Raw genomic sequence first — 25,303 nt, forward strand, 5'->3', positions numbered from 1 at the left:
CTGTTGGCAGAGACACTGGCTCCTCGACTTCATTACCACATCTCACAGTTCTCCCAAGGTGGACAGCTCATTTATTATCTTTACTCACATCTATTTTTTGTTCCACCCAACCGCTCCACCCATGCACTCTGGATTACAGATTTAGCTGGATAACTGCACTGAGTAAACCCAGAATCCTCCATAATCTGGAATTGGACAGAAGTAAAAAGAGCCGTTTCAGGTTTGACTCCAGCAGTTATCCAGCTAACTCAGTAATCCTGCTACGGTTTGTTTTTTAGTCTTGAACGGCTTCGGTCCACACTGCCCAAGAGTGACCTTCCTTACCCAGCCACTTGGGGGCCGTGAAGAGCAGGCTTCACCTCGCTTAATTTAAATTAATTTAATTTAATTTAAATTAAGTTTTGTTTAATTTCTGTCACAAGAAATAATCGTGTTGTCTTATCCATTCAGTCACTTTTTTCAATGGCAGTCAACTTTCCTTACAAAAAGACAAAGTTTGATTCATAAAATACAGCTTTAGGGACAGGGACAGTATTCTGCAACTTATTTTAAAGTAAAATATGAATAGTGCCATATCTTAATTTTATACAGTGAAGCCTAGTACAGTAGCCTCCACATCTGGCCAGTCATTTACTGTACAGTCAATTACTGGTTTTTATGGTGGGACCTAGCCTACACGCTCACATATACACAAGGTTACACAAGGCTCTTACATTTTAGGCCATATTTTTAGTCATTAAAAATACAGTACTTATAGCAGTGGACGCAGGTGAAATACAGCACTGTATGCTCTCTTATTATTAGGGACAATGCAGGGGTCAGGCTGAGAGCGGAGGACAATGGAGGGATTTAATCACCCTACGCCCGAGCCTGCCCGTTTCGCCTGAGCTCAGCAGTGCCTGATGGGACGCCGCGCCCTCACCCAGCTGACGGGGCGCTTTGGTTGTTCCCCTCGCCCCTTCCCAAAGGGGCCCCGATGACGGGCAGATTCATCGCCCCGGGGCCATAAATGCGGATCGCTGAGGGGATTTTACACCGCACTTCCACAAAAGACCCAAGGACTTCAGAGCACAGCCAAAATGCCAGGAGCTAAAGGTACTGTGCATTAAAGAGGACTGCGAGACATCAGGCGTTTTCAGCACCCTGAATCCATGCTTTATTACATTTCTAGGTCTAATTTCTTAACTTAATCTTTGGCTCATTGTGCAAGCTGGCCTAGGAGAGTTAAATCCTTAATTCAAACACAGCATGCTAGGCCTATGTCCATGGCAGACTACATGTTAAAAGATAGTAAACTTAAACTTCTATTAATATTCTATTAATATTAGTTGGATAATATTTTTTGATGAGAGCATTTGAAAAAATCAGAATTTCAATGTCATAGATTTTGTTCACTGATTGATCCCCATGCCAAGTAATAAAAAGGCTATATTAAATGTTGAAATAAATCACAATTTAAGAACAATCAAAATCTTGGTTATTTTCAGTTTGCAAATTGTAAAAGTCAAATGTTAAAAGATAAGAATTCCTTGAACTTGTCCTCAATGTCTGTACTTAACTGCCTTAATATTGTAAAGAAGGAAAGTCTGCAAGTCCACCCCCAGTTTGCACTTCAGTATACTTCAGTATACTCATGTGACCATGTATGTCTAGGTACCCGTCCCACCACGTGTACACTTCTCTAAACCCCACAACAAGATTTGCAGAAAAAAAAACCAATTCTTTCATTGAAAATAGGCTGTGTGCACATTTTGAGATGACAAAGCTCACACCCTTTTTTCTTCTTTTTTGATTAGGTAATAAATCGGACAAGAAGTCCGCCACTAAGGTAAGTTTTTTTTAGCATCCAACTTATGTATGGTGATGAACAACCAAAAAACTGTAAACCATATTCCATTCATTAAAAATGAAATTGAAGTACGCTTCAGTGTTTGAAGTGTTCACTGTCATATGCAATATTGAACATGTAATAATCAATGTAAATAACATCCATAGCAGTCTGTGGATAAGAGCAACCACAGCAGCATTCAGAATAAACACATTTCCAAACTTATGTTCATCTGTACAGCAGCCTCAGAGCCCGAAGGACCAGCCCAAGAAAACTGATCAAAAAGGAGACGAGGCTCAAAAGCAAGCGGGTAAGTCAAAGAGCTGCCAGGTTAGCCATCCAGGCCAGAGAGGACAGGCTTTCAAAATGGAGTCTCTGTATAATACTGAAAGGCTGCCAGCTGCTTCTTTATGGACATGGCTACCTGTAAAGTTATAATGTATTTTTTGGCGGGGGCTGGTTTTGAATAGGCACTTGTGAGCACAAGGTGTGCCAACAACCACCACCAAAATTAATGTGATTTACTAAGCTGCACTGTCGTGTACAAACAAAACCCCTTTACTCCACAGCATGCTTCATTATTTGGAATCAACTACCAGCTAATGAAGCATAGTATCGCTTGGTTCTGCATTATTTTGAGTGGATGTAACAGTGCTCACAATTTTCCTCATAACACTCAGCTGTTTTAAAGTACAACACTTCAAACAAAGGCTCTGAAGGCATCAGTATCCGAGCTGAGACTTAGCCTTAACAATCTTTTAACAATCTACAATCTTTGCATACATTCAACACTTGTGAAATACTGTTAAAATCAAAATGACAAGATCTGGCAGTTATTCAATGAGTAAAAGGCCTATTGTCAGTATACAGCCTATAAGATTTTTTCATAGATTATTAAGATTATTTTTCATTGGCTTGAATGGCTTCCAAATTAACTTAAATATTCATGGTCGGTTAAATATTTGGCCAATATACTACATTGAAAAAGTTTTCTTCTCAAACAGTTCCAGGACCATAAATGACCTCTTGTTGTACTACCCTCTGTTCCACACACCCTGACACACACGTCAGACCGTGGCATCAGCAGTGTATAAATCTTAAGTCTTACACTTGCAAGCCCAGCTCCAGAAACCTCATGCATTTAGATTAATCAACCACATTGGCTATTCCCAACAGCAAATCAGGTAGTTATTATTTTTTTTAAATGTGTGAATTTCCCCCCCATTTATATATAAGTTTTTTATAACACTAACGTTTACCACAATTTGCAAAAAATAAAAACATTTGTAGTGCAGACTTTTTTTTCTCAGCTGTGGTTGTTAGTTTACATTTGTGAATGTGCAGATGTGCTTTTTTAACAAACAAAACAATGTGTTAACATATTTTGCATTGTAAAATTTCTGGAGAGCCCAGTCCTACCTGGTTATCTGTCCGTCTTATCTGTCCGTTTGTCTTTCTCTCGTAGGACAGCCGAAGGGAGAGAAGCAGTAACTGTCGGGCGTTTGTGAGAACGGCCCTGGAGACCCTCCTGGGGTCCCATCGCTGCAAACACGGGGGTCCTCCAGGCAGGCAGGGATGAAGACAACCCCAGCCTGCACCCTGTCTCCCTACCCACTCCCCCCAAAAACTCATCCCCAACACAACTCATCTGGGGTGAGTTCAGCAGACAAGTCTGCGAAGTAACACTTTTCCTGGGTGTTCTTGGGAAATGAAGTTCATATTCATGTTGAAGAATGCAGCTTCCAGACTTCAACTCCCAGCAGCACCCAGGTCGCATTGGGTTTCGCCCAACTGAAGTCACCTGACAGCAGACAGTGAACCAGCTCCTCCATGAGTCGGCGACATGTCCGCCTTTCCTGCTCCAGACCCCCCTCCACTCGCTGTCTGCCTAAGGTCTCCACCCAGCTGGTTAATGGACACTAGCTGTTAAAGCCATGCCAATGCTCTGAGCCACTGATCCCCACCCCACCCCACCCCCCGTCCACCTTATCACCTGATATTTGACTCCGCCCCTTTTTGATTGACTATATGATGGTCCCAACCACTACTGTAAATAAATCTCTTTCCTACGGCAGTCCTTGGTTGTTGCTTTGGCCTGGTGATCCGCACACAACCCTGATCACTTCCAGACCCATAATGCCATGCTTTAGCCAAGAGGCCCCCAGACTCAGGGGCCTGCCCCACTGCTAGGCTGTGAGAGGGACTGGGGGGGGGGGGGGCGGTGCCACATAAAAATCATACGAGGGGGGAATATTTAACATATAATGCAGTCTATTAAATGCTGCTACAGCAGTTATAGTACATAAAGATGCTCTGAGGATTTCATTCTAAATCTGAATGTATAGGTGAAGCTATGTTGTAAATTGAGATTTATTACAAAAAAATATCTGCTGAGCCAGTCATGGGGTCCATTTCTGATTTTGCGCCTCCCAAAAGCTGTGTTCTGTGGACTCATAACCAGACAGGCCAGTTTAGCCAGAGCAATACGCAGACTCAGAGAAATGCACTCACACAGCTGCCATTTTTACTGTCACATAACAAGAATAAAGGATTTTATTTTCAAAAAATCTCAAAAAAGGATTAACGTTTCATATAAAATTTTAATAAAAACAGCCCAGGTCCATTGACAGGCTTAATCATGGTCAGGTAGGGAGTGGTTTGGGTTTTTCAGGTGGGGGGGGGGGGGGGGGGGGAGAGGGTGATTTAAACACATAAGCAAAGTTTCACAGCAATGGAGGGAGGTTATAATCACCACTATGGTCATCTAGGCATGAGCACTCTGACCACTGGAAGTTCCGCTGCAGCTTCCAAAGAGAGCGTTCAGGACGGTATGAAATGTAGCCCAGCACTGACTGACTGACCATCCCGGTTATCAGCAGTCAGTGTTCCTCAACCACGTGTTCACTGGACTTTATAAACACATACAGAAGGGTACCAAATATCCTCACCGCTCAGAGATGCAGAACTGAACTTGGTCCTTATTTCTCTGAGCACTGAAAAGTCATGTATAAACAGTACCTAAAAATACACGTTAGAACACCTGACCTACAGTATAAGCTGGAGTCGTACATGAACAACAGCATGTCCAATAAATGCTGTGCTCTCTACTGATCAATTCAAAGCTTTTTAATGGCACAAGAATGTTGCAAATCTATGAATCTGTTCAGGTGTTTAACTTCAGATTTAAATTTAGGACAGTTGGAATCCATAATGCCCTTACCACTCTATATTAAATACTGTTTCGTGATTACATGGCCCAGGAATAAATAGCCAGCATTTGAAAACCATGATTTTAATACCTGATTGACATGTAGCCTAGTTGTAGAGCTCATGTGCATTACAGGTTTAACCCTTTGAAAAGTAGGTTTTTTTGAAATGTTTTTTTCAAAATTTTAAGTCAGCGTTCCAGAACTCCATTCCTTTCAAATACCAGTGATTGTTACATCAGCGTTATAATGTTCAGATAAGAACATTCTAATAACATATTTGTGATCGTACACCTTAAAGGGTTAATGAGTGCTATGTTCTAAAAAATAAGGGTACCGCCACCTGGGGCCAATGTGAGTATCTACATCATCAAACACAGAACAAAATAAGTGTGATGGGGCATATTTTACATTTGTTTCCTTTGGTGTCAGTATGTCCCATTAAAGATGCCCTTCTGGTAAAGTCCACTCCTCGTTTGTTCTGGCCAAGTGAACACAACATGTGCTTGGCAGAGGCTTGCGTGTCTGTTAGACAGAACGTCCATGTTGGAGAGGGGCAGTCGGTCAGGGTCCTCAGAAGTCCTCCTATGGTTCTCATACTGCATCGTACCCCAAAAACGGTTCTAACCGAGAGGTCCTAAAGCAAGGGGGGGGTGAGTGAGTGAATGAGTGAGTGGGGGATGAATGGGTGAGTGGGAGTGAATGAGTGAACTCAAAGACAATGACCCGCTATAAGTAAAGCAAATTTAGGAAACTAAGATGGCCACTGAATCTATGAAATGTTGGTGGGAGGATATTGTATACCCAGACGCTGGGGCTGTCCTGAGTACTGGAAGAAAAGAAAGCGTAAAACTGTGATGGCAGGTAATGCACTTCAGTCCACTGCGTTCGGGAAAGTCTTGGAGGCAGGAGTGGAGGAGTCTTGTCCCAAAAATGGCCCCGCCTGCAAGCTCTTTGTCAAACCAATCCGATTGCGTAGCTCTCCCTGTATCCCTTTGGGCTCAGCGAATGAGGCGGTAGAACACCCAGCAGCCGAAGGTGACCCAGTGGCTGGCCCAGCTCAGCTCGGTCCACTTCTGAATGGTGTGGTTTGCCACGTAGCCCTGAAACGCACAGGTGCCTTAATTATGGCTGCTGGCCAAACGACTGAATGTGCTGTAATGTGGTGCTTAAGACACACCAATGTTTTCTTTTAAAAAATGTTAAAATCTTTCTTAAAGCACTCCTATTCTGTGAATATATTTATAACAACATTCATTTAGCTTCCACTGGGGATGTGAAACCACAACCTCCTAGCTTGAAACCCACTGCACTCTCCTTTACCCTTTACCCTGCACTGAACTGCCCACTCTTTCCCACTGCACTACACAAATCAGCTAATCTTTAAGACTTAAGACAGTTCATCTTTAATCACGTATTGTATGTCACTTTGGATAAAAGCATAAGCCAAATAAATGCAATGCAATGTAAAGAGCGTTGGGCCACAGGCTGAGCTTCAGAGGAAGCCAGCGAGCGTCACTCACCTCGTCCGCCTCCATGGAGTCATTGTCGAACAGAGAGCCCAGGTAGGCCAGGTGGAAGATCGCCAGGCTGCCGAAGAGCAGGTTGATCCCGTACACCCAAAGCGTCTTAAAGAGAGACACAGGCAGGGGATTCACTTTTCCGAATAAACGTTCTGCTTGTGGAACGGGCAACCAGTCCACAAGAAAGATCAATTAATGAATGAATGAATCAATCAATCAATCAATCAAATTTTATTTATATAGCGTATTTCACAGCAATTGTCACAATATGCTTCACAGACAACCCTGGCCTAGACCCCCACAGCAGCAAAACTTAAAGCAAAAGTGGCAGATGGGAGGAAACCTCGGAAAGAACCAGGCTCAAGGGGGAAACCCATCCTCCTCTGGACCGCTCAGGGTGTAGATTGGTGACCAACATGGTCAGTCAGTCGATGTTTACATTGCTTATATTGCGGCTCAGATGCCTGGCTCATATTGCAGCAAAGATGTCTGTTCTGTTAACAGATATAAATAATGAAGTAGAACGCAGAAATGCTGTCAGATTCCAGAGAGGACCAAAGCAGGCAAACGGCTCAGAGAATGTTCCGGCACCTTCTTGTTCTGGTGATTGCAGTCAGCTGGACACCGCTTGGACAGGATACAGGCACTGAAGATCGCAGATAGCCGCTTCCTGAGAACTAAAGTAAAAGATTTCAAACTATTTACGCTTTAGTGTTCTAAAAACTGCCATCACATCTCAACTTTTAAACTATAGAACCGATTAAACACATGCAAACACTTAAAAAACATGTAAAGATCTAAAAGCCCGATATGTCAATACATATTATAGGGTCTCCAGACCAGGACCCTGTGTTTAATAGTCTGATATGTGAATACTGTAGGGTTTGCAGACAGGACCCTGTGTTTGAGTTGTGGTGTTGAGGAGTTGTGCAGGTGTGGAGTTATGGAGGTGTGGAGATTTGGAGCAGTGGAGGTGTGGAGTTGTGGAGGTCTGGAGATTTGGAGTTGTGGAGTTGTGGAGGTCTGAAGGTGAGCAGGTGTGGAGTTGTGGAGGTCTGAAGGTGTGCAGGTGTGGAGTTGTGGAGGTCTGAAGGTGTGCAGGTGTGGAGTTGTGGAGGTCTGAAGGTGTGCAGGTGTGGAGTTGTGGTGGTTTGGCGGTGTGGAGTTGTGGAGGTGGGGGCTCGTACCGTGCTCCACGTACGTGATGAAGCCGAGGGACAGAAGCACAGCTCCCAGGTGGAAACTGAGACCCTGCAGGAGGGAGAAGACCGTGAGCTCAGCCAATCAGAGCCTGTCAACTGCAATGTCATTATGACATCACAACCCCCACAATCAGAACCCCGGTTGGTATGGAAACCCGGCAGAAAGGGCATACTCACGTGCAGCAGGGCACTGGCCGTGTACGTCACCAGGATAGCGGGAAAGGTGCCGAGTTTGAGCGCACTTTTAAAAACATCTGCGCGACACAAAAGTAGGGCTTCATTCACTTTGGGGTGTGCAAGTAGGCCTGTTCGCAATGACATGCAGGCATATCCCCATCCCCATCTGACTAGTCAGACTCCATCAACCCACTAATTCTCACCCAGGTTACTCAGTCTCAACCCACTAATTCTCCCCCATGGGGGGGGGGACCCACTGGTGATGGTAAAGTGGCCCCCCTTCACTGCCCAGTGCTTGCGATAGAGAGAGACACAATGTAAATTAGCCCATCATCATCATCCTTATCTTCATCATCAGTCACCTAGCTCCCTAATCCTCTGGGTTCCATTTGTTCCATATCCTCCTCCTTTTGTTTTCATCTCTGTTCTGTCCATAATAACCATGGTCTGGCAAAAGGAGGCTCCTTTCAAAGCCGCAAAAAACCTCACAGCTTGATCCTCAAGCATAGTCTACACTCGACGGTATATAGGGTAGAGCTAAAATAGATCCTGACACAGTTCTTCAAATCTAACATGTTTCTTCCAAAATTAAAAACTGAATGAGCATAAAAATGAATCTGTCCCATATTGAACTAAACTAAATCAAACACTGAATTAGTGACAGTAAAGTCTGCAGAGGTAAGCAGCGTTGCCTGGCAATGAATGTCATTCTGGAAGAAGGATAGCTTTTTTATTCTGTATATATCGTAGTTTTTCCTTAATGTAATAATAGACAAAAGGGAAACAGAGTAAACACAAAACACATTTAAAAAATTATTTCAAAAGTTACCAAGCACCCACATCACCCTCATGAAAAAGTAATTAACCCTTAAAATAATTGGTTGCACCACCTTTAGCAGCAATAACTGGGAGCACTGTATCCATCCATCTATCTATCATTCATCCATCTATCTATCTATCTATCTATCATTCATCTATCCATGTGTCTTTCCATAAACCTGGTTTATGGCGCTACACTGCCAACAGGCTCAGGGCGTGGCTCAGGTGAGGCCGAGGTCAGCTGGTACTCACAGGTGTTGAGCCAGCGGGACATGGGCAGGTTCCAAGAGGTCACGACCTCCACCATGGACCTGGGAAGCTCCACGCTGAGCGGCCGGGCGACAGTCATGTCCCTGGAGACAGAGAGATACTTCCGCTGCTCACCCACACACAAAATGGCCGCCGTTGCACAAAGAGACAGGAGAGAAGGGTACAGTAGACGGAAGCAGTGGACGCTATCACACCGTAGATAACCAACCACGTCGACCCTCATTGAGCCACGGTGGACTCTGAACAGTGTTTGGGAACGAGACTAAGAATGTGTCGTTTGAACTGACGTGTGTTGCCGAGGCAACAGGAGTTTGTTTGCACTGACCACTTGACGTTGTCCTTCTCGTCGGTGAAGCCTGCTCCGGCCAGCGTGGTGGTGGTTTCGCTCAGGTAGCTAACGAAGTAGTTACTGAAGTGGAAGGACAGGGCGTTTTCATAGGCATAGAGCCACCTGCACATAAAGAGAAGAATGAAGCCCGTTAAGAATTTCCCCTTATGAGACATTAACGAGGTTCCGGCAGGTTCCAGTCAAAGTGCGATATGCTGGGGGGGGGGGGGGGGGGGGTGCTGTGGGACTCATTCGCTGTTCTGTGCATAGACAGGTTCCACAGGCTGGTATATACTCTGGAACGCACTGTAGCTGGCAGCCCTACAGGGTGATGCATGGTTAGCATTGCTCAGGAAATGGGAGGGTTCCAGTCAGCTGGTCTCATTGAGCAGCGGTGACCCCTGCTGGTTCATCGGGCGCACGCAAGTTCAGCAGTTGTTCTGAGAGTAAAGGGTCTTCCTCCATCTCGCGTCTGTGCGAGCTCGACTCGCGTACCTCCGTGCGTTAAGAAGCGGCGGCTGACATCACAGGCGTTTGTGTGCACTCTCCCAAACTGAGAACAGAGCTAATGCTCAGTCGGATTGTCTGTCTGTAATCTTAATGGCCTGCGGATTTAAATCAGGTATCCTGGGACACAAGCCTCAGCCAACGGCAAGCCAGTTCAACATATGAGCTCACTGCAGCAAATGCTGTTGTTTTCCTTTCAGACCCTCAGGGAGAAATAAATATCGAACTTTATCAAAACTGATGCACAAACGGACAAGAGGGCCGCTGGCTGAAAGGACGGAGGGAGCAGCAGACCCCACTGAGACGGGCGTAACCCCCCTGGGGAGTGGAGGGAAATGGAGGACGTACCTGGCCACAGCGCCTCTGCGCAGCAGTAAAGGGGAGAGAGATCACAGAGGTCAGAACCCGCCAAGCCCGCCGAACGACTGCCCGCCTGTCCAGTTTGCACTGAACTTCGGCTCCTGTCTGCTACGTCATCCTTAAGCGATTAAATCCAGCAGAGGAGGCCAGCGGCCCTTTCTGATTTAGGCAATCACTTTTATTTATTTATTTAAAATACGCTGGCACTCAGTGTTGGGCTGTACATGTCCAACACTGCACACATTTTTCAACCCTGGTTTACTCAAGAGCTCCCGAAAAAGATCAGAGCATTATCAAATAAATCTGTGTAGAAATGTCAAAAAGTTCTTTATAATAAATATAATTAATTATATATATTATATACAATACAATTTTGGACCGCAGCATTACATTACAGGCATTTGGCAGACGCTCTTATCCAGAGCGACGTACAACAAAGTGTATAACCATAACCAGGAACAAGTATGACGAAACCCTTAGAGAGAAGTACCAGTCCAAGTGCCGCTAAGTTCAACTTGGACCCTGAAGGTTAAACTGATTAACACTAACAACGAGAACAGCAACAACGCAGTCTATGGAAAAAATACAAGCAGTAGTTAAGATAGTTAATGCACCTAAGTCACCTACGAAACAGCTGCCTAGTTACAACCCTAAGCTTACAGTCATTTACAGGGGGGTAGGGAGGGATGGGGAGAGGTGCAGCCTGAAGAGGTGAGTCTTCAGTCGTCGTTTGAAATGGGTCAGTGTCTCAGCTGTTCTGACCTCCACAGGGAGGTCATTCCACCATCGTGAGGCCAGAACAGACAGGAGACGTGTTCTGGAAGTGCAGGTGCGAAGAGGGGGAGGTGCTAGGCGTCCTGAGGTAATAGGCAGCAGCACAGACAGCACCTCAGACAAGACCACAGACCACAGCACCGACAGGAGCACAGATAGGGCACAGACAGGGCACAGACCGCAACACAGACAGGGACCAGACTACAGCACAGACAGGGCACAGACAGGGGCACAGAATGCAGCACAGGCAGGGGAACAGACCGCAGCACAGACAGGGGCACAGACCACAGTACAGACAGCAGTACATAGGAGTAGAGACAGGGGCAAAGACAGCTGCACAGATGATGATAATGTGGGTGATGAAATGCCACCAATACTTGAGGTTTGGCAGAGTAAACAAACCCAGTTTCTCTGTGAATTTAACCTTCTGAAAATAACTCTTCAATAAAGCTTTTAGCCAAACCCATGCTACAGCTCAAAGTGATTAAGAGAAGCTAGCCGAACTCACCATACACACCCAGCAAGACCAGTAAGTAGGTAGCAAACTACATTCTTCACAATGGAGTGATAATGTAGTTTTTCAAAATCTTTTTTCTCCTTCTCTGGGTTGCGCAGTCCTCAGCATTCAGCAGAGTACAAAATATAATTTTTAAATCAATAAACAGTAAAATATTCAGGAACATGAGATGGGAAACATGAAGAAAATGTGAGAAACTGCTGCCCTTGGCTGAGGGGAGGTACAGGGTTAGACTCTGCGTTTACTCTAGCTGACTCAGGGATTGTTACGGTCGCCATGGCGATCTGTGGAATGAGCGGGGAGAACAAGCACAGACGGAGGTTAGACCGCCACGACGTTACCTGTTTTTTCGTTTCTTTTTGCTGGACAAAAACAGCCAGGCAAAGAAAAGCAGAAAAGAAACAGACAGACAGAGTCAGAGGAGTAAAAAGAATAACAGCGCCATTTCCATGCAAGTCCATCCAGCAAAGCCACCTACTTCCATAGGCTTAAATTAAAAACTTGCATTAAAACTCATTTCAGTCAGGAACTGGGACTGTAAACTGATGATAAAATGATAAATTACTCTCTAGCTTCCAAACCACGGAATGTTTTACTGTTGTACACACCTGTCAATCAAAGCAAATGTGCTCCTTATGGGTACAAACAGAACACAGCAGTGACTGGTAGGGTGATGATTTATCGTGGGAAACGTGTAATAAGCATGTTGCGCGCAGAGCTTGTCGTGTACAAAGCGTGTCGTGGACAGGGCGTGTCGTGAGCAGAGGGCGTCGGGCATCTGAAAGACTCACTTGCGTAGCAGCCGGTCCCCGTAAATGGGGATGATGTAGGGGAAGAGGTAAGGAGCGATGCAGTTGGAGATGAGCAGGCACACCTGGCACTTCACCCAGCTCAGGCCCACCTTCAGGAACCAGGAGAAACTCTGCGCAGGAAACAGCAAGAGCCCTTACTGCTAGGGCTGGAGCCCACAGCCAAACCACACACGAGCTTGGGGACCTGAGGCTCACCAGCTTGCGGCTCTCGATGGCCTCTCTGTAGCTGGTGAAGCTGATCCAGGGGCCGAAGATGACCGTGCCCACAAAGTAGATGTAGCCCATGAACTCCACGGGGGACGGCACGGCCGGGACCACGCCCCTGTCCAGGTCGAAGGCCAGGGATATGGCCTTCATGGCCACCACCATCTGCGAGCCTGCAGCCGGAGAGAGAGACGGCACGGGGGGCCACAGGTCACATGACCAGGCCGCATTTCACACGACCGGGCCGAATGTCACATGACCGGGCCGCATGTCACATGACCGGGCCGCATGTCACACGACCGGACCACAGGTCACACGACCGGACCACACAACTGGGCCACATGTCACATGACCGGACCAGGCTGCATGTCACATAAACAGGCCGCAGGTCACACGACTGGGCCACATGTCACATGACCGGGCTGTTGACCCATATGGCTGCAGACCCCACAGACAGACTGAGGAAAGGGCCAAATCGTCTCACCTCTCATTTTATGCCACGTCGCCGTGTCCATCATATGCAGCTCTCTGAAATTAAAAGCAGAGAAAAATAATAAGAGACCCCCCAGGCACAAACACATTTAACTACGACAGCACTACTGCAGACTAATAACCATGGTAACTGAATTTACAGCCAGCACAGACACACACGTCAAACGAAACCACCATCCTCATAAATATAACATTGGAAAACCAATTAAACTTCAAACATGGAGCAAGAAACAAGTAAATGAACCAGCTTGAATGAATAATGAGTGAACGCACTGAAGTGTGAAAGGCCCTCCAGCTCTGTATGTGACTCAGAGGTCAGTGCTTAAAGCTCTATATGTAAGTTAAAGGACAGCGCTTGAAGCTCTACATCTGACTCAGAGGACAGTGCTTAAAGCTCTATGTGAGTCAGAGGACATTGATTATTATTTTAAATCCTTCACCAAATGCCAATAAGCAAAACTGAAACTACAGAGAAAAGTGAAAAGAACATAAACACTGAGACACAGAAAAAGAATAAAATATTAGATTAGTTGTAAAAGAACACAACTGCACAATTATGATGTAAGGCCAAATTTAAAAGTTTCACTTCCTGAAAACAGAACGTCCCTCCCTCCAGTCCCACAGCCCCGCCCATAGCCCAACTCCTAACCTAGAAACCCACCCCCAACTCTTTCCTCAGAGCCCCGCCCCTGACTCTTTCCCCAGAGTCCCGCCCCCAACTCTTTCTTCAGAGCCCCGCCCCTGACTCTTTCCCCAGAGCCCCGCCCCTGACTCTTTCCCCAGAGCCCCGCCCCCGACTCTTTCCCCAGAGCCCCGCCCTCGACTCTTTCCCCAGAGCCCCACCCCCTGCTCTTTCCCCAGAGCCCCACCCCCTGCTCTTTCCCCAGAGCCCCGCCCCTTTCCCCAGAGCCCCACCCCCTGCTCTTTCCCCAGAGCCCCGAACCTGACTCTTTCCCCAGAGCCCCGCCCCACCTCTTTCCTCAGAGCCCCGCCCCAACTCTTTCCTCAGAGCCCCGCCCCAACTCTTTCCCCAGAGCCCCGCCCCCAACTCTTTCCCCAGAGCCCCGCCCCCGACTCTTTCCCCAGAGCCCCACCCCCTCCTCTTTCCCCAGAGCCCCACCCCCTCCTCTTTCCTCAGAGCCCCGCCCCAACTCTTTCCTCAGAGCCCCGCCCCAACTCTTTCCCCAGAGCCCCGCCCCCAACTCTTTCCCCAGAGCCCCGCCCCCTCCTCTTTCCCCAGAGCCCCGCCCCCAACTCTTTCCTCAGAGCCCCGCCCCTGACTCTTTCCCCAGAGCCCCGCCCCTGACTCTTTCCCCAGAGCCCCGCCCCCGACTCTTTCCCCAGAGCCCCGCCCTCGACTCTTTCCCCAGAGCCCCGCCCCTGACTCTTTCCCCAGAGCCCCGCCCCACCTCTTTCCTCAGAGCCCCGCCCCTGACTCTTTCCCCAGAGCCCCGCCCCCAACTCTTTCCTCAGAGCCCCGCCCCTGACTCTTTCCCCAGAGCCCCGCCCCCGACTCTTTCCCCAGAGCCCCGCCCCTGACTCTTTCCCCAGAGCCCCGCCCCACCTCTTTCCTCAGAGCCCCGCCCCTGACTCTTTCCCCAGAGCCCCGCCCCCAACTCTTTCCTCAGAGCCCCGCCCCTGACTCTTTCCCCAGAGCCCCGCCCCCGACTCTTTCCCCAGAGCCCCGCCCCCGACTCTTTCCCCAGAGCCCCGCCCCCTCCTCTTTCCCCAGAGCCCCACCCCCTCCTCTTTCCCCAGAGCCCCGCCCCCGACTCTTTCCCCAGAGCCCCGCCCCCGACTCTTTCCCCAGAGCCCCGCCCCGACTCTTTCCCCAGAGCCCCACCCCCTGCTCTTTCCCCAGGGCCCCGCCCCTGACTGCTTCCCCAGGGCCTACCCCATCAGCAGGTAGATGAGGATGGTCACTGACAGGAAGGTCCCGCGGTTCTGGGAGTGTCGGCACAGGAACAGGATGAGGTAACAGAGGAGACTGAGCAGCACGACCCACACCATGTGCAGCTCGAAGAACAGGTAGAGCGAGTAGAAGCCTCCACACACCGTGCTCAGGTGCTTCACGTAGGACGGGAGACCTGGGAAGGGGGGGGGGGGGGTCGGAGAACATTGAGCTTAAATTAACCAGGCAGGTCAATTCGTAACACAGTCCTGCGACTTCCCTGTACACATTGACACTGGATGTGTATCAGTTCATTTCTGCAATTAACTGATACACAACAGCTAACAGCTGGCACCCGGGCTTGTTATACATATGTTATTAGAATGTATAAACTGCAAATGTGATTTATTAAAAAAAAAAACAAACAAAAAAAAAGACATTTGGAAATGATACTGAAGAAACAGGGACCAGCCCACCAAGGTGCAGTCACTCAATTACGTTTAATCACAAATTGCTTTGATTATGTTTATTAAGATTTGCCAATGCTTTTACTGGAGAAATATAATGTAATCAGGCAGCGGCTGACCTCCATATTAAGTAATTTGATGGGAAAGTCAGCTGCATTTCCATGATTCCATTAGCCCCGCCCCGCCCCAGCTCACCGAGTCTCCAGAGCAGCCGACAGGCCAGGCAGATCACCAGCAGCTGCCACACCTGCTCCACGCCCTGCTGCGCGGTGGGGAGCAGGCAGCCCTCGGCCAGCTCCTGGAAGAACTCCTGTCTGCTCAGCGAGCCCATAGCGTCGCCCCTGGGTCCTACAGACAGACAGCAGAGGCAGAGCTTACTTTTATTAACCTTTATTTATACAGGGAAGGTTGACTGAGCACACATGCTCTTCTACAGCAATGCCGCTCGTGTAGACAAGCATAACAAATAAACAAAAAGACCACTGCTAAAAATACATTAGATTCTTATTCTGAATCTAAAAAAAAGAAAAGTATTTCTCCTTTCCTGATTTCCTCTCTTATTGCATATTTGGCACATTGAAGTGACTTAGAAATGGCTTTGTAAACCTTTCCAGACTGATATATTTCTTGTCTCTTCTGGATTTTCCTTTAATCATAGTGTGGCATAGTGTGATTGTAGGAACTTTGCAGAACTTCACTCTGATGGTATGGTTCAATGAGTGAGGTTTAGATTTAACAGGGCTGGCTGCAATCAAGCCGGATGGATAGATGATGGATGGCTGTGTTCAATCATCCATCCATCCATCATCTATACCCCCTTATCCGGGAGGATGGTGGGGGTTGGGTGGGCTGTTGCCTATCCCAGCGTGCATTGGGTGAGAGGCGGGAATACTATACACCTTGGACAGGCCGCCAATCTAGCGCAGGGCAGACACACCATTCACTCACACACTCATACCTACTGGGCAATTTACAGTCTCCAATTAACCTAACCTACATGTCTTTTGGACTGTAGGGAGAAACCCGAGTACCCGGAGGAAACCCACACGTACACGAGGAGAACACACAAACACCACACAGAAAAGCCCAGGACCATCTTGCTGTGAGGTGACAGTGCTACCCACTGAACTACCAACTGGTTAATTGGTTGATTGAGTAACTAAGGGGGAAATTACTTTTTCACATGGGTGATATGGGTTATTGATAACTTTTTTCATTAAATTAAAAAATTATTTTTAAAATTGTGTTTTTTGTTTATTCAGTTTCCCTTTGTCACATATTGCATTTTGCCTGAAGATCTGAAACCATTCAGAGTGACAAATATGTAATAATAGAAGTAATCAGGAAGGGGGCAAATGCTTTTTCACGGAACTGTCACTGGCATATAACCTGTAATGATCCATCCGCAAAAAGTGTGGAATATTTTCTCTGTCCCCCTCCACAAACAAACTACAAATCCCAGCATGCACTGCTGCTAAAGCTGCTGTGAGCCTGTGAACATCTGTATAGCCTCTACTGCAGAGGCTAAATTTCAGCAGAAATGATTTTTTTTGCACACAGCATTACCCGTTGCTTAGTTATGTGGGCAGACTAATCATCTTGTTTGGCATTCATACTAGTATAGCTGAAATGGCAAAATACGATAATTATTTAAAAACACTCCAGGATTGAATTCATAGCATTTAGCCCGAAGGCATGGAATGGGAAAACAGCTATGGTTTGAAATATGTCTATATGTACATAATAATTGTAACCCTCTTATTAGATACCAAATTGGATGACGCTGTCAAAGAACAAACTAGCACTAACGACCACGAAGCTACATCATGTTACCATTTCCCCTTAACTAGTTAGCGAGAAAGCATGTTAGCCGATCTATCAAATGGGATGCATTTACCCTCGATAATGCTCTACTCATTACGCTGAACTTACTTTAATTCACATGTGCTTATGAGCCACCGAGAAAATCATAAAAAAACTACGGGCACAGTAAACTCAGGCTAAAGACAACACAGAGCTTGCTAGCCGGTGCTGGGCGCAGTGCAGTAAGTTTAGGTTCGCTCGCTGCACACCTACGGGTTGTGTTGGGCACACAGCTCAGCGGTGGAATGCAATGGTAGAAATCATATTGACAATTCCAACTGCTGCTCACCAGAGACATGTAGCCCGCTAGTAAACATTAGCTAACATGCGAGCCATGATTCAGTAGCAGGGTTTGTGTAGACCAAACACATTGAGTCTGTCTGCATGTGTAATTTAGTCCCTTACCTGGGTCAGTTCTTCAGTCGGCTGCGCTGAAGCGGCTTCGGCTCCGTTCCGCACACTCGGGTTTAATGTGCACAAACTGCCCAGATGTTGCTAATTTCTGATTCCCATTGTTACCAACCACATCACAGCCGCTTCTGCCATTCCTACACAACACAGATGAATGGGAAGCATACCGTCCAATAATCTACAAGTCTTGAAACGCTGCAGCCAATCCTGTGACTCCATTTGTTAGGAACTACCCAATCGACGCACGGGATACTGCAGCGGTTATCCAATCAACTAAAACAAGCCCAGTAAAGAACAAACCATAGAACAAACCCGTGTCAGTGGGGTGAAATATTGACCGCAATTTGATCTGAGGCGCAAATGTGTCCTCGGGGGGTCATTTTCTCTCATGCCAACATTCAGAGACGTAACTAGACTAACATCTGCAGTAGGGCTGTAAACGCGTTTCAGTCACAGAACTGTGGTTTCACCAGTTTCTTTGCAGGGCGCTTTCTGACTTTGTTCAAGGGTCTTTAAAATGTGATCTTTCGGGTTTGTTTACTTTTGGGGGAAAACTAATACAGTTACATTGCAACAACTTGCAATCACCGTGGTCTGCTTTCAAAGTGAACAAGGACATGTTGCATTTAGATATGACCTCAGTATTCATCGTTTTTGGATTTGTTTTTATTTATCAGTTTGTTGTTTTTACTTTAAAAAAAATTTAATTTCCAGATTTGGCAAGGGACCGAAGCTCTGAAGAGTGGAGAACGTGGGTGCCAAATAAGTTGACGTTTTGATTTGTACATTTTTAAATAGCATCCTGTTTACTAGTATATCTCATTTTTAATAGGCCGCATATCAGGCCGCATGCAGTCGGTAAATCGCCAGTGTTGGGCAAGCTACTTGGAAAATGTAGCAAACCAAGTAAAACAGTTCCTCTACAAACTGCTCAACTAGATCTAAACTGTATAAACAAGCTACATGGCCAAAGTAGCTGCTACATTGATGCTACTTTTTTCTTGGATCTCGGCTGAATTTTATTCATCTCATTATTCCAAAATAAAAAGTAATTGAAAATGTAATTTAAAAAATCAATTATGACCTAAGTCACTTACCACTTAACATCAGCATACTGTCACACCTTCAAATGGTTAGATTAGAGGTGCAATATGGGAAGAGTTTGGGCCTACACACTATGTAGTGTGCTTAGATTTACCGCAGAATGGCAGAGTTCCTAGGTGACTGACCTGGTGAACATAAAAAATAATTTTAAAAATCAAATTAAAACTCAAAGTTAAGAGCAAGTAATCAGGGTGTGGGAACATGCATGTTTTCGTGGGTGTTCTGTTAGCAGGGGGAAATGTGTGTTTGCATGCTGGACTTCCATTCAGGAAGCATACATGCATATCCCGCTGCAACCCTTATTCGACCTGCTTTGGTAATTAAGGCCATCACACAAATTTATGAGTCATTTCCAGTAGGATTTATTGCACCCGCAAGAAATGACCAAACAGCTCATAATAGTGCCCCATCTAATTTACAAAGTAAAGACATAAAATAATACAAAGTACAGTCCATGGCTATGTAAACCCTCAATGCGTGTATTCATGCAACTAATCTAAAGATTACAGTGTACAAAAAGCACAACTTAAAAAAAAGGACTGGTTATATCAATGACTGAAGGGGAGAAACATGGTAAAAAGCTACAACATAATTGGGTAATGAATACATTCATTTCAGTGATTTCAGTATAGTTTTCCTGAAAATGGTGAAGAGAACTAACTGAAGAGAGTACTCATACAAGGACAGACTCTGGAAAGGCACACTAAAGATACATTTAATATTCAAACCTACAACAAAGGCTTATCAGACATTCGTAACAGTGTAAATATGAGGTAGAGTATTACTGGCCCAGTAAACATGATTGTAGGATGCCCACAGAACTAGAGCCATACATAGACTGTTTTACACAATGCTTCAATTATCCACGGCTATAAAAAAGAAATCTAAATTAAAAAAATTAACAAAAACAGGTGTAAGCACTTGAGCTGGAATATAAAGCTTTAAGTATGAGAGGATAAAATGAATATCTAATCCCAGACATAATCAGATTCTCCAGTTTTAGACTATACCATGCTTCGGGACTACAAGCACCCCCCCCCCCCCCAAAAAAAAAAAAGTCCCTTACCATTCAAAATGATCACTTCAGATTGATTTTACTGCCATCACAGATTCTATAGACTAACCAGATGCTCAGCTCCTGTATTCCTGAGTATAGCCAAGAACATCCATTGCCAGAGTGCCACATGTACTCACACCCACTTTATTTAGCTTTGTGGGGTGCACTGGGCTGGAACTGTTCGGCTTCACCGGTAGGGAGCCGGAACTTTCTGCGTAAAGAATAAAGAGCCTCTTGGGTCTATAGAATCTGTGCTGTTTCTCCACACCCAGGTTCTATGATATTTATTACGGTATTTACGTTCATAAATACCGTACGTTTTTCTAGGTCAGAAGGGACACCCCCCACCCCCGGTTTTTCCCTCACAGAATTAAAGCACCACTTCTATGTCATAGGCAATTTTATTCTGCAGCCCCCCCGCATTCCTGCGCAAGGTCACCACCCCAGGCTCCACCCCCTTGCGTTGCACGCGCGCCGCCCGATCCGAGGGCGAGGGGCCCTGACCGGCCTTCTTCTTGGAGGCGGGGTGGGTCGCCGCGAAGGCGGCCTTCGAGGAGGACAGCGGGCCGGGGGGAGGCCCCGCGGCTTTGGGGTGCCGGCGGTGCTTGGGTTTGGGCGGGGCCCTGGAGGCGTTCTTGTGCACGTGGCAGAAGAGCACGCCGCAGCGGCGGCAGCGGTAGCTCTCCTCCTTCTCGTGGATGGTCAGGTGGCGCTTCAGGTTGTGCTGGGTGGTGAAGGAGCGGTCGCACTGCCCGCAAGGGAAGGGCCGCTCCCCGGTGTGGACGCGCTGGTGCTCCCTGAAGTGGCTCTTGCTCAGGAACCTCTTGTCGCACAGGGTGCAGGGGAAGGGCCTCTCCTTCAGGAAGGCCTTCTCCGGCTCCGACGCGGTCAGGGCCAGCGCGGCCTCGCGCACTTTGGTCGTCGCCGCGGCGGCGGCGGCTCTCTTCGCGTCCGCTTTCTCGCCCACCTCAGCCATCGGTGCCCGCTGTGTTCCTGAAGCTGACAGAAGGCCTTGTGTTAAACCAGACTGTGCCTCCTCACAACACGCACGCACCCACCCGTACTGCAACCATCTCCACAGACAGTGTCTGACTAAAGCCCAGCCTCCCGACCGCGCGACCTTTGTTGCACGTCTCTCCCTCTCTCTTCCCTGCTCTTCCTGTCTCTCTACACTTGCTTCAGTATATATCCAGCAACGCAATGTAAATGAAAAAAAAAAGTTGAAAGTCGCTCAGTATAAGAGTGTCTGCTACATGCCTGTAATGTAATGTAATGCAGTGACTGAAGAGGCTGAGTAAACTATTAATTATGGACATGAAGGACCACGGCCTTTTGTGCCTGCAATGTGTCCAGGGAACAGGCAAGCAGAGCGACAGTTAACGGGGACCGCCAAAATATAAATATAATATAAAGAATACAATAGTTGTCAACAGACTGTTGCTGACATAGCACAATCACATCCTGGATTGGTATTCTCGGTCACCTGAGGAAGAGTTGCTTGTCTGTTTTTTCTTTGTGACTTAAGAACCTGCCATCTGTGCCCCAATAATGAACCCTCTTTCAAAGTCACTTTGTTTCCTCTTGCCATCTAGATCCAAAATCGAGGTCAACTGAGCCTGCTCAGCATTTTTACACATGCCACAGAGCATGATAAAATGTTAATTGCTCATGTGAATGACGAGTTTTGTGCATCTCGGGTGATTGAGAAGGTGTGTGTGTAAATCCCCTGAAATGGTCTCAGCGTTGCCTTTGAAATAACAAGTACAACAGCGACATGTTGTTTTTGTGTCACAATGACATGAAATCAGTGAATAGCCACTAATTATGCTAAATCGTATCACTAATTATATTACGCAGACTACTACATGCCTTGATTCGTCATACATGCACTACCAAAATAATAACATTCGGACACGTGTCTACAGTCTATGGAGGTAGCCAGCCAGCCAGCCAGCCAGCCAGCTACGCTAGCGAACTTAACCTGCTCACTAGCACAGGCTAGTGAAAAATGCAACAGGCTAGTTACAAACACGACATACACGAAAATAACCTATTTTTTATACATACAAACAAGCAAACTCTGACGGGGAACAGCTGGTGAAGGATTTAGTAACTGAAGGCGTGTGATCAAACAGGTTTATAAAACTAGCGCTGAGCTAGCTAATGATAGCTGTCCGGGTCCTAAGATACAGCATTTTATAGAAATAAATAAAAAATAATAAAGTAAGAAAATACAACGTTCAGGATTCCAGAGAAACAATAATTTATGAAGACGTATTGAAATCTCTTTGATGAAAATAGAAGGTGTAAATAAAACGAATAGCAAGCACTGGTATGATGTTTCAGCGGCTCGCTTGCTGCAAACTACTAGCCGACTTAGCCAAGTTAGTTTACGGTTCTGCAACTTGCTCCAAGAAACACAGATGGCTACATTCGAAATGGTAAAAATAACCAGTGTATGTGTCGTTTTAAATTATAAGGAGATCTTAACGAAAATTGTGAAGATGGCGAGAAGATGAATAAAAGTAATAATAAAACAAACCTTACTCACAAGAAGTGTGCTTTTCCTCGTTGGGCGAGTGCACCCCACGGCCCCGTTCAGTGCAAACCACACGCTACTTCTAGAGGGACTTTGGTTCCTACCGCAAACACAACAAAGGAAAGAGCAACTCACACCGACTGCGTTTAATGAACCGAGCACATTATTTATGCCTGTTCTATAGCTACTTAAAAATATTTTGTTTCCAAAATAAATAAATAAATAAATAATTGTGTCCAGGCAGTTTGTTTGGGCCAGTAGCTAATAGTGCCCTTTACGGATAGTAATTTAGGTTGTCGAGGGAATCGTAAACAACACAAAATAAATAATTGAAATTTCACCAACTTTTGAGGGGCTCCATAATCTGACATGAACTCATGCGTAACGTAGTCTCTTCGTAATGGTGTATGATTCCTTGCGTTTTATTTATTACCGTACTAGGTGTTCTTTAGTTCTATGGGCACCAGTTTCTAACCAGGGGAGCAAAAAGTTGTCTTTGAATATCAATGCATGCCATTCTGGAGCTGAAAATATGTTGACCTATTTTGATATGTAAATATATAGATACAATTATTTCAACAATATATTACATAAAGAACAGGTGTATTCATCCACACAGGAAATCCATGTAACTTAATGATGTGCAGTTTATGCTATGATAAGGGCCACCAGTTTGACTCCCCTTGTTTTCTCGCATGGTCCTTCAGTCCTCCGCCAGCTAGAGGTCACTATAACCTCTCTGTTAAGCCCCTTCTCACACAATCATCTCATTTGCACCACCTCAATGATCTGAGTTGATAAATTGCTATTAAGTACAGGCCATGATTGACAGTGATGTTTACAAGAGATATGAAAAGTGCTGTAATTTCTATGTGATGAAACCAACATGTTTAAAAATACCCTTCAATAAAAGCTGAGAATATGCACTTAAACATATGTCAATTGTTTGAGCACACATCTATAATTGTGTAGTACAGAGCCAAATCAAGAATAAAATATGTCTTTGTCCCATTTTTATTTTTATTTTTAATTTATTTAACCTTTATTTACCCAGGGTAGGTTCGCTGAACACGGATGCTCTTTTACAGCAACGCCCTGCTTCACACTCATACACATTCACACCTGGGAGCTGCCCAGTACAACCACAATCCTCTATTGTTGGCCACTGCGCAGCTCCACTGGAGGGAGAGAACATTTTTTAGCCATTTAAATCGGAATGATTAGGTGGCAAGTTTATGTGAGGGCCAGATCTGGGATTTTAACCAGGACACAGGGGAACCCCCTACTCTTTGCGATAAGTGTCATGGGATCTTTAATGACCACAGTGACTCAGGACCTAGGTTTAACCTCTCATTCGACAGCATTTCCTACAGCACAGTATCCCTGTCCCTACACTGGGGCATTGGGGTTTATTTGACCAGAGGGAAGATTGCCCCCTGCTGGCCCATCAACACCACTTCCAGCAGCAACTCTGTATTCCCTGGTGGTCTCCAAGTACTAACCAAGCTCACACTTGCTTAGCTTCAGCCAATCAGCAGGAGCAGAAATGGTATGGTGGTATATATTATTGAGGCCACTCTAATAAAAGTACATCTACTGTATACCAAGACTAAAGAAAAAAACAGACAAAAATGGGATTTCAGCCATTTTCTGTAAACTGTTTCTTGCTATCCCACTCCAGTACCCTTCTTTCCAGGGATGATGTAGTGCTTGGAATATCCACTAGGTGTCCCTGTTGTTCTTTTCTGGTGGGAAAAATGGGAATCGTTGTCTGTATTCTTTGCTGAAGACCATGGTAAGTTCTCTCACCTGGGCATTTGCACTGGAGAATTCTCTAGCGCACCACTGCACACACCCCCTCCCGCCCACCTCTTCAGGCAACAGGGGTGGGAACTAGTGTGTGTGTGTGTGTGTGTGTGTGTGTGTGTGTGTGTGTGTGTGTGTGTGGGTGTGTGTGCGTGTGTGTGTGTGCGTGCATGCGTGCTTCATCCATATTCACCTTCATTCCTTCATTCACTTGCCATGTGTTATGACAATAAATTGTATTTTATCAATGTCACAACGCAATGGTATAATATTAGTCATGTGCTGTTTGAGTGCCTTTAGGAATGACAACTGAAACACAAGTTTTTATCCCTGTGATTGAAAATGCATGTTTTTCCAATAGGTGGGCCAGTGAGATGCTATTAGATCAGGTTATAATCCTCCACAACAAGCACACAAATATGTTTTGGGTTCAGAACAATAAATGCACATTTACAAATATCTATCACGTTTTAAAATCACACGACAGTTTAAAACAATCCATAGTGTAATAGAAAAGCTTAAGGTAATTGGCAACTTTTTCATTTTCCGGTGACCGTACTCTGTTTTCTGCTCTGAATTAGTTTGCTGCATATTTTATTTGGAAATCCATCTTGGTCATCTCCAGCATTTTGATGCTTCTGATTCATTGTACGGATCTCATTCAGGCCTGTGTTAGCATTCGGAGCACAAACAGACTGCCGGTTGAATGCTGATGGTGTGTAAGAGCTCATAGCTCACATATGTCCTTGTCTGGCTGGAAACAAACAATCAGACAAGCTCAGAACCATTGCTGAACTTCCATCCATATGCTTTCATTTGATCTCTGTCATTATTATGAAGCATGCAGAGAAATATATTGGTCAGCAATGATTATCACAGCTTACTGGAAAATGTGGACTTTCTAGACATGTGATAAGAGATACGATTCTCACATTGCCATCTGATGCACGTCTTACAGAATGTGTATGCACTTTTTGGCATAAAAATATTGATTTGAAAATGTTTGTAAATACACAATTGCTTCTGTATCATTCACCATTTCGCAAACTGACTTCTGATCACAGGTCTTGAAAAAAAGGGAACAGTTCCTAATTACCTGTTGAAATGCATGCCTTTAGGTTAATCAGTTTTTACCCACTGCTGAAG

At 45.8% G+C, this 25,303-nt stretch overlaps 2 protein-coding genes across 8 annotated transcripts; both read right to left on the minus strand.

Annotated features, from left to right (window-relative positions):
• Positions 1 to 4,389: 4,389 nt before the first annotated feature.
• LOC118210576 (protein-serine O-palmitoleoyltransferase porcupine-like) lies at positions 4,390 to 17,811 on the minus strand. Of its 4 annotated transcripts, XM_035386863.1 has the most exons (15): positions 17,646 to 17,811; positions 15,573 to 15,725; positions 14,914 to 15,106; positions 13,012 to 13,055; positions 12,519 to 12,700; positions 12,303 to 12,433; positions 11,853 to 11,873; positions 10,209 to 10,223; positions 9,351 to 9,476; positions 9,008 to 9,108; positions 7,937 to 8,013; positions 7,745 to 7,808; positions 7,149 to 7,234; positions 6,558 to 6,662; positions 4,390 to 6,137 (listed from the first exon to the last, which is right to left on the minus strand). In XM_035386863.1, the coding sequence occupies exons 2-15, from the start codon at positions 15,706 to 15,708 to the stop codon at positions 6,036 to 6,038; spliced, it is 1,383 nt and encodes a 460-aa protein (XP_035242754.1). In that variant the 5' UTR covers positions 15,709 to 15,725; positions 17,646 to 17,811; the 3' UTR covers positions 4,390 to 6,035. The 4 variants fall into 4 exon arrangements, with proteins under 4 accessions (XP_035242754.1, XP_035242756.1, XP_035242755.1 ...); XM_035386865.1 differs by lacking the exon at positions 11,853 to 11,873; XM_035386864.1 differs by lacking the exon at positions 10,209 to 10,223.
• Positions 17,812 to 19,093: 1,282 nt separating this feature from the next.
• On the minus strand, positions 19,094 to 22,800 carry LOC118210662 (zinc finger protein 467-like). 4 transcript variants are annotated; one of them, XM_035387018.1, is made up of 3 exons: positions 22,697 to 22,800; positions 22,360 to 22,451; positions 19,094 to 20,811 (listed from the first exon to the last, which is right to left on the minus strand). In XM_035387018.1, the coding sequence occupies exons 1-3, from the start codon at positions 22,720 to 22,722 to the stop codon at positions 20,183 to 20,185; spliced, it is 747 nt and encodes a 248-aa protein (XP_035242909.1). In that variant the 5' UTR covers positions 22,723 to 22,800; the 3' UTR covers positions 19,094 to 20,182. The 4 variants fall into 4 exon arrangements, with proteins under 4 accessions (XP_035242909.1, XP_035242913.1, XP_035242912.1 ...); XM_035387022.1 differs by lacking the exon at positions 22,697 to 22,800 and having other exon boundaries at positions 22,360 to 22,496; XM_035387021.1 differs by lacking the exon at positions 22,697 to 22,800 and having other exon boundaries at positions 22,355 to 22,496.
• Between the last annotated feature and the right edge of the window lie 2,503 nt (positions 22,801 to 25,303).

The sequence above is a fragment of the Anguilla anguilla genome, chromosome 13, assembly GCF_013347855.1.
Source record: "Anguilla anguilla isolate fAngAng1 chromosome 13, fAngAng1.pri, whole genome shotgun sequence".
In the NCBI taxonomy this organism is placed as follows: Eukaryota; Metazoa; Chordata; class Actinopteri; order Anguilliformes; family Anguillidae; genus Anguilla; species Anguilla anguilla.

Coding starts and splice junctions, on each gene's coding strand:
- LOC118210662 (XM_035387018.1), bottom strand. CDS start 22,722: ATGTCAGATTATGGAGCCCCTCAAAA. Junction 22,452..22,696: donor GATTATGGAGCCCCTCAAAA/GTTGGTGAAATT, acceptor TGTTTGCGGTAG/GAACCAAAGTCCCTCTAGAA. Junction 20,812..22,359: donor GAAAAGCACACTTCTTGTGA/GTAAGGTTTGTT, acceptor GCCTTCTGTCAG/CTTCAGGAACACAGCGGGCA.
- LOC118210576 (XM_035386863.1), bottom strand. CDS start 15,708: ATGGGCTCGCTGAGCAGACAGGAGTTCTTCCAGGAGCTGGCCGAGGGC. Junction 12,434..12,518: donor CCATCGAGAGCCGCAAGCTG/GTGAGCCTCAGG, acceptor TTTCCTGCGCAG/AGTTTCTCCTGGTTCCTGAA. Junction 9,109..9,350: donor GAGAAGGACAACGTCAAGTG/GTCAGTGCAAAC, acceptor CTCTGTCTCCAG/GGACATGACTGTCGCCCGGC.